At 43.4% G+C, this 8,245-nt stretch overlaps 1 protein-coding gene across 1 annotated transcript; it reads left to right on the top strand.

Annotated features, from left to right (window-relative positions):
* Positions 1 to 496: 496 nt before the first annotated feature.
* Positions 497 to 3,182, top strand: T265_09957 (hypothetical protein; the record flags this gene model as incomplete). The annotated part of the gene is made up of 4 exons (XM_009176188.1): positions 497 to 675; positions 736 to 913; positions 958 to 1,067; positions 3,054 to 3,182. 4 exons carry the CDS (start codon positions 646 to 648, stop codon positions 3,150 to 3,152), a joined length of 417 nt encoding a protein of 138 aa, XP_009174452.1.
* Positions 3,183 to 8,245: the final 5,063 nt, after the last annotated feature.

Below are 8,245 nucleotides of genomic sequence, written 5' to 3'. Positions count from 1 at the left end.
TTAAAGCACTATTAGACATTTATTTATGCGAATCCTCGCGCTGGCGAGCATACTGCCCCGCGCTGAGAATATAAAGAGCAGTGCTACATCCTTTTTTCACTTGTGCCTTTCAGGTGAACGACCAACAAGAACAAAAGCGACCCGAGAATCTTGGGCAAAAGCCTCGATCCTGTGTATCAATCGGTGAATCCCTGAAAATATAGGTCCACTGCGAATATCTTGGACATATAGTTGTTCCCTCACCTCGAGTCACTCATGGCTTTGTTACCAAGTTCAAACAAGCTCCAAGCTGGAGCCGCTAGCCTACAGCTTCCCAGTCCCGTAAACCTCTTAGGAACCGACCGAACTCGTTTAGACGTGGTGGTTTGTTTGAAGCCACCACAATTTTTTCATCATAGTAACAGTAACATTTAAATTTATAAATATGCACAAAGTCATACGCGGGAAATGTGTCATCATAGGTAATTGTCCCCATGGTCAAGTAGAATATTATTCAGGATCATCTGCATCTGGAAAGTCATCAATCGCTCAAACTTTTGTCAGCGAAGGCAAGGAATTCCCTAGCAATTACTGTATGGTAACTGCATAATAATAAACATCCACGTCGGTTCCTAGTCAACTTCAGCAGAGCTTGTAGTAAAGAATATGATTATTCCTGAAATAAATGACACAGTGGTAAGTCCATATGTCTTGAAGCTGGGCACATTCATCATTCTTGGCTAATTGTGCCCTCAGGAAATATATATTTATACACTACCCGGGAAGGATGTATACAGTAATTTAATCAACAAATATGTCGATCACATAAATATGTTAATGGTGGTTTTCGACGTCACGAAAAAAGAGAGCTTTTCCTCTGCTCAATCAGCTCTCGCCAGATTTCATCCTGATGCTCATTGTCATTCACGACCAAGTAAATTTCACTCATAATTGCCGTCATGATGTGTATATATGTAGTCGTTCTAGTCGGAAACAAGATGGACTTGGAAGCCAGGAGGGTAGTTTCGAGAGAAGAAGCTGAGAAGTTTGCGGATTCGATTGGTATTCCTTACTACGAAACCTCCGCGGTAAGTTATAATAAGGAAAAAAATTCCAGATGGTTACAGTGGAGAACCTCACTTTGTTGGTTTATCGAAGTCACCAGTAGTTCTTGAGAGATGAAATTTCTAGAAGTCTTCTGAAATAGTTTGGTGGTCTGATGATAAGCGGATAATCTAACTGTGAAATCCTAAATAAAAAGAATATAAAAGGCAATGTCACTGTCTGTTTGACCTGAAGGGATGCCTAACAGAAAGGATCCTGGCAGAAAAGTGGAGCGATGAGATCAGTCATGATTCTATTCTGCTTGATTGATGTAAGCTCAACCTCCCTGGCGGTGTAGTGTGACGCAATTAACCAACGTTAACTCTCGAGGGCCTATAACTTTCAAGGGGCAGCGGGGCTGAAGCAGGGATAAGAGTGCTGGGACCGAATAAAGGATAAATACTGGTGTCATTCGCCACCTGTGCACAAACCTCACTGTCAGTGTCAGTGACATCACGTCCCAGTCTGTAAAGCCAATAACTCGAGTGTGAGCGTGATTAACACGCAACTCATACGACAGTACGTGACAAACGCCAAGCCGCTTCAAAACTAAGTGCAGATGGTGCGATGGTCTTTATATCTGTCTCCAAGGTGATATCCATATTTCTTGTTTCCATTTTTTTCGGCATTGGTTCTTCACAGAACGCACGAGGAGTCACAAACATGCTTGAAGTGTAGCAGACCGATAGGGTACCTCACGCTCATCCTTATTTGAGACGGATAACAACAGAATTGAACAGACTTAATGAACGGGTAGTCCAGGCCGACACTAGAAATATCCAAAGTCCTTCTGAATCAACACTTAACAGCATGTAATACGGATGCAATGCGAGAGGTGGGAATCTGGAGATCAGAAGACGTAGTCGGATCAGTATGAGGGGACAGATACGGAACTGCGTTCGATCTTTCCGTCAAAAATCAAGGATGAAAAGAGCCGTGGGATTCCTGCTTTGAATCCAACTGTGACACCTCAAGCATTAAGGTATGTACTTCAACAAGCTGCCGATGTACTGTTTTGGCCCCGCCTTCACTGAATATGTAAAGCAGACCGTTAGCTCTTTCAAGAATGACCTTAACCTCTAACTACCTAGTGTTGAAAAGGTGTAAGGAGGATTACGGCATTTGGCTTGAAATCCTCAAACCATACCTCGGATGCATATTTTCTGTTGAAAATATCCTTTTAAGTCTTTAAGATGTTCTACATTTGCCTGTCCGCGTTGGAAGTGAAGTGGTTGCTTGAATTTTTGAGGCTGATTCTTCTCAGGTGTTTGGTGGTGGTCGTTGGTCCAAAACGCATCTAACTACTGGTAATCAGTAGAGTTGGAATGGATTTTTGGGTACTTAAGGTCAATAACCTTAAACAACAGGTTTCTGTAAAATATGGCCATCAGTTGGTGGTATTTAAACCGAAATTGCAAACGTTTCCAATCCATTTTGGGGTCTGGTACCCCACCTATCAAGCCAATGGTAAAGTTGGCGACATCGGGACAAGGTGGACCTCTGGGGTCGAAGGTCTCTTGTCGGAGCAAGCAAATCGGGAGGACGCAGTACAAGGAAGTAAATAAGGAGACAGAGTATCACAAAACCCCCAACGGAGTGACTAGCTGACACCAGTTTAAACTCAATGAAATATGGCCATCACACCTTGACCAATCAAGCATCCTCTTAGAGTTTGGTTATATGCCGGCAGCTACTATTCCAACCCCGTTTTTCCTGTCTTTTGTGATTCCGGCTTATTCGTGAGGAAAGCCATGGATAGTGATGTAAAAAATCTGTCCTGTAGAGAATCACCCTTATTTTTTCTCCCACTAATAAACATGCCCAACGAATGTTTACAGGGTGCAGTCCGATCAAGCTCATTTGCCCTGAATTCGGTGTGGATATTCTAAAATAATTTATCCTTTTTTACGATTTTTTATAAAAGCCAAAATGTGACATCAGTTTTCTATGTTCCTTCTTCTGGATTTCAGAAAGATGCTCTGGGTGTTGAAGCACCCTTTCTTCATCTTGTCAAAGAGTACCACAACCTGTACATTAGGAAAATTGAAACTTTTCAAACCCTTGTTTAATCGATACGTTTTTCCGGTGCGTGATTCCAGTTTTGCAATTAACTATGTAAATAAATACACGAAGCTATTTGTTATGCTCCATTTTCACTTTCTACAGCCGAACACATCAACTTGGTTGTATATTTATCTTACCTGGAACATTAGGTTGCTCACAGTCGTCCCATGATTGCGGGCAACGCCTATCTCAGGCATACATGCTGAGGAGGTTTGGCGTCTTACTGATAGGTTTTTTGTTTACTGCGCTGAACGGGTGAGCTCAAATGTAATCGATGCTATGAATCACTGATAGATTCACTTTTGAGGCAAGGACGAGACAGATTTTCTACTGATACAGGCGTGAGTAAAACATAAGTTCACTTTCAAGCAGTGCACTGAAGCTGTCTCATCCCTGGTGCTTCCACCGAGTTGTACGGTAGCTGTGTACACTAAGCGCGCCACAGCAGGAACATTAGGACTATATGTAATAACATTTATTCAACCATAATGGAAACGGTTGGTCTGTTCAGCGAGTCAGAGGTACCGTAAGAATAAAAAACATCAGTTGTTTCTTATTGGTGCAAGTGAGTCTGTTCGAGTGAGTGATACGGTGTGTGTATGTAGTGAATCCGCCCGAATCTTGATCACCGGTCCCGGCTCCGCGTCATTTTTGCAAAAACACACGCCGAAATCCAAGAAAATGATGTATTTAATTGTATTTCAAACGGTTGTTATGACGGATTCCGCTTACTCTGTTTGGAAATGTTGCAAGAGCCACGGCATCCACAAAATGTTTGCCTATTTCTAAATGAATTCAAGATTTTCACCTAAATAGCCGTGTTTTTTAAATAAGGAATACAGGAAGAAAGAAGCATGCAGTGATCAACTCAACAAAATCCAGGCAACAACGCACTGGCTATTACGCCCACTTCGTTCTTCACCATTTGAAGATAGTCTAATTCTCTGGTAAAAAGGCTTGGAACACGCAAAAATTATCTAAAAATTAGTGACTAGTGTAGCAAAACCCAATAAAAAGACGACATTGAACTCTTGAGACAATGCAAATACTGTCATCGACAACAATGATGAACAAGAACGGAGATGTTAAGCATGCTCTTCAGATACCAGTTTTTGTAGAGAAGCCTTTGGAGAGCTCAAGATGCTCTCTCAAACACCAAGACGCCTCCAGTTGAGCAAGTGTGGTTAACAACATTAACCGATCGACAGAATCCATCGTACACTCGAAGTCAAGGAACACCATTATTTTGGAGCGACTGTGCATATGGTGTGGCTCTAACACCTGACAGAGTGTGAGGATGTGGCCGATGCAGCCTCTGTCCAGTCGAGATCCCGCTTGATGCTCACGGGTCAGCGATTCGCGTGCCGTTGTATGATGATAGATAGTCACTGACGCCAGATGCCTCTTTACAACGTGAGTCAAAACTGTCACCCCTGTAGTCACTACATCCACCGCATACTTTCTCGAAAATGAGCATTAGTATAGACTCACCTTGGTCGTCTCTCTCCGACGCAGATGGGTTAGACAGACAGCGACCTGGAAACCTACTGGCGCCCTTGAGTAGGGCAAGTAAAAGTTTCGTCATGTCTGGGAGAAAGATGACTCTTGAGTAGAGATATACATTGGACCCCTTCCGAGGTCAATGGAGGCCCCATATTCACTGTCCACCTCTCTGTTGAAGGCCAGTGTTTCGAAATGAGAATAGCAGGTGGCCAAAGGCTAATCAAAGTTTCCGTTTGCTGGATTTCAGAGAGACCCGTTCTAATCCCTGATAGTGCCGCTTCCGGGGACCAATCGAAAGAATCAAGTGGAACCTCCTGCAGACACTCAAAATTTTTTGAATATTTCATTTCCTTGGCAATTCGGGCCCACCTGCCTTCTAGTTCTGTATGGACACTCAGCTTCACCTAACGTCGAATAAGACACCGAGTTGAATTGTGGTTGAGGCTAGGGGGAATATATCGCCTTGGTGGCCAGAAAAGCCACGGTTATACCAGAAGCCCAATGTCTAGAGGAAGCAGCGTATGTTGTACCGCAAATAAATGTCCAGACTTGTTGTGTTGTGCGTGGTCGAACTATGGGGTTACGCCTGCACTGTGCCTGCCAGACTACGCGATAGGGAGAAGACAGAGGACTGGGGACACGGCTGTATTGCCAGGACAAAACGTACAGAGCGTCTGCGTAAATATATAGGATGACTACTTGGCCAAATATGGTCGTTCACTTGTTCGCTCCGTACAGCCAATGGTGGTGTTTTGGTCGTGAACATTCTCAGGCCCGCTACGCTGGTCGTGTGTTGCTAAGTCGTTTGGTGAGAGCCGCCAACTCACCTACTTTCCGGACGTGTCGAACCGATGATAACCTTGGGGATGCGTCACTCTCTGCACATGTACTTTTTCTTCTGTCTGGGCGCGCCCTGACAAGACTTTAAGTAGAACTTTGATTATCTATTTCCAGTGGCCGTTAATTTCCAACACTGGGCAATCCGACAGATGTTCGAAGAGCCGGTTATGATGAATTCGTTTCATTTCCAAGTCCATCTGCTTCTCAACATTTGGGCGAGATGTGCGCGTTTTGAGTAGGTTTGCAAAGCACGACGAAAAGCAACAGAAGACAAGGGCAGAGTTCACGCAGATATTCCAGAATGAATACCAAGCGGTAACCGACCCTCCTCGCTGGTAACTGATTACAGTGTTGCCTATCCGGATTCGGGGATGACTTATTGGTCGGTGCCAAGTCGTCTACTGATTCCTCCTGTTTCGGAGTTTGGTACTTCAAAAGGCATCGATAAACATGCAGCAAACGATCTAGCTCAGCCTCTATCTACCTGAGCGTTCATTTCTCCAACATCCGCAATAATGTCTTGGTTTTCAGCATTTTTGAAAGGTGCACCTGAGGTTCATAGAAACTGTCTTTGGTAGATCCATAGCTGAATTACGTCGGGGCGTAGGCGGATGCGAAAAACAGGGAGCGATGGACCTCACTTGAGATTGTTTCACAGACATTGCCAAACGAACTGCGCAGGGGCAATTATCAAAGGGTATTCAACCAATTAGATACGTTCCCTCTTGATAGCAAAATACCCATCCCGCATATCCAGATGCAGCGGCCTCCGCGTTTCCAGAGGTGCGCAGCCGAAACTTGAAATAGAGAGGGTGCAGTCAGTTTAGTTTTAGCACTTGCACCCGGGATCCTTGTTCCTGACAGACAGCGTGTATCAATGCAGAAGAAATCCAGGGTGCGAGCAAGAGCCGCTTGTTCTCTCGCGTGTCTCAGTGTGTAAATAATGAAGGCAACTAAGGAGACAGACAGGCTTTGAAAACAGCCACTGAGGTGCTCAGGATTGTTAATGAAGTCGGATTCGCAGAATTTGCAGCTGAACAAAGTGTGTTGCGAGCGAAGCGGTCAATCCTAGACCTGTGGATAGAGTAATAAAATCGGAGAGGTGTAGGGTAGACGAGAGACTACGTGAACGTGTTAGAGTAGAGGTGTCGGCAGCAACCTGTTTTTTCTTATCCGGTCTGCTTGCTGTACGCAAGCATAATAATAATAATAATTATTATTATTATTATGGTGACCCGGCTGGTGAAACCACGTGGTGGCCGATAAGGTCTGGTAATGTTTTTGGTTGTACCTTTTAGCGTTGCCCCAGATCACATTCCTTAAAATTAAACTCCGAAAGCCAAATTATATTGCCTGGATGAATTTGAACACTTTATTTGAATTTCCACTGCATTCTTAGTTACAAAGAACTCCGTCTGAATTTGAGTAGATGCGCTTATACTATGCAAGTGGTCTTTATCAAATAGCCTTTGGGCAATATGTTTTGCGGCTACTCGAGATTACTGCAGACAGTGGAATGTATCAGAAAGTCGCACACCGTTTCGGATACGACTCTGGTCTCACTTGCTGGGAATTTGTATCATGTCCTCGACAAGCCAGCTTTGAAAATCAATAGGCCAATTTATTACCATTTTTGACATCACCTCTGCTCGAATGTAAGCTTGTGACCTATAAATCACACTGTGAAGTTCTAGGAAGAGGTCATACGTTTCAATGGGTTGTGATGTTTCTCTTGATGTATTAGAGTAGTATCTAAACGACGTTTTGATGGATTTGAATCCCAGTTATGTCTGTTTATGAAAGCCAGTTTCAAGGGAGGTCATCCCATTAAAAGTCACCTTTGGTTGATTTGTCGCCTCGAAGTCGATTTTAGATGCCCTCGAAAGAGGTGTTTTTTAACTTGTCTGAAAAGGTTGAGGTGTATTTAGCAAGTATTGTCAATCCATCGTGGCAATAATAAATGCATGCCAATATTCGGCAATAGAAGCGGATTCAGAAAGTGCGCGTCACTTTCGATTTTTTTCCAAAAAAGAAATTAACCTGCAACGAGAAAAGCCATTTTTGAGCGTGAGTGTACACTTAAAAATTTCAATCGAGTGGAGCCCACTTATGTTGAAAAGTCATCTGTTTCAACCTTGTTTGGAAACATCAGGATCGCGCGTCTCACGGAACTCCATGAAGTTCCGAATCTTTGCCATTCCTTCTAATATATGAAACCCAGGATGTTCAGCCATGGAGAGAGAAGCAACACAGTGGTTAACTCACACGTAGGATACAGCGTTACTCATTCTTCAATCTCGAAATGTACATCATTTGATCACGTGTCGACTGGCTCGTCTAGTAAAGAGCTCATTCCGATATTGATTGAGTTGTTTTTGAGAGTAAAAAACATTCATTTCATAGAAGACGATACTGCCATGAAATTTTTACTTCCAAGTGATAGCGTATGCCCTCGTTTTACGGTAAAACCTTTAGTCACGCAGTAACTTGTAGCCGAACCCTCCTTGATGGTGTTCGACGGAGTAGCTGAACTCAGGAGAGTGGAGTTCCCCAGTCAAACGACCAAGTATTTAGTATTTGCTTTCAATGAATATGAATGAATGAACTCTACTGAAAGCGGGTCTAATCCCAGGCCAAAAAGGCACCAATGGACCGTGATCTAAGACTAATTATGTTGCAGGTTCTTAACCAATAAAGGTTAATTTCACCGATGTATTTATAAAAATTCGCCCCAAACTTGGAAGTGAAAAAAACA

The sequence above is a fragment of the Opisthorchis viverrini genome (assembly GCF_000715545.1).
Source record: "Opisthorchis viverrini unplaced genomic scaffold opera_v5_320, whole genome shotgun sequence".
Classification (NCBI taxonomy): domain Eukaryota; kingdom Metazoa; phylum Platyhelminthes; class Trematoda; order Opisthorchiida; family Opisthorchiidae; genus Opisthorchis; species Opisthorchis viverrini.
This window is presented reverse-complemented; position numbering and strand designations above follow the sequence as displayed.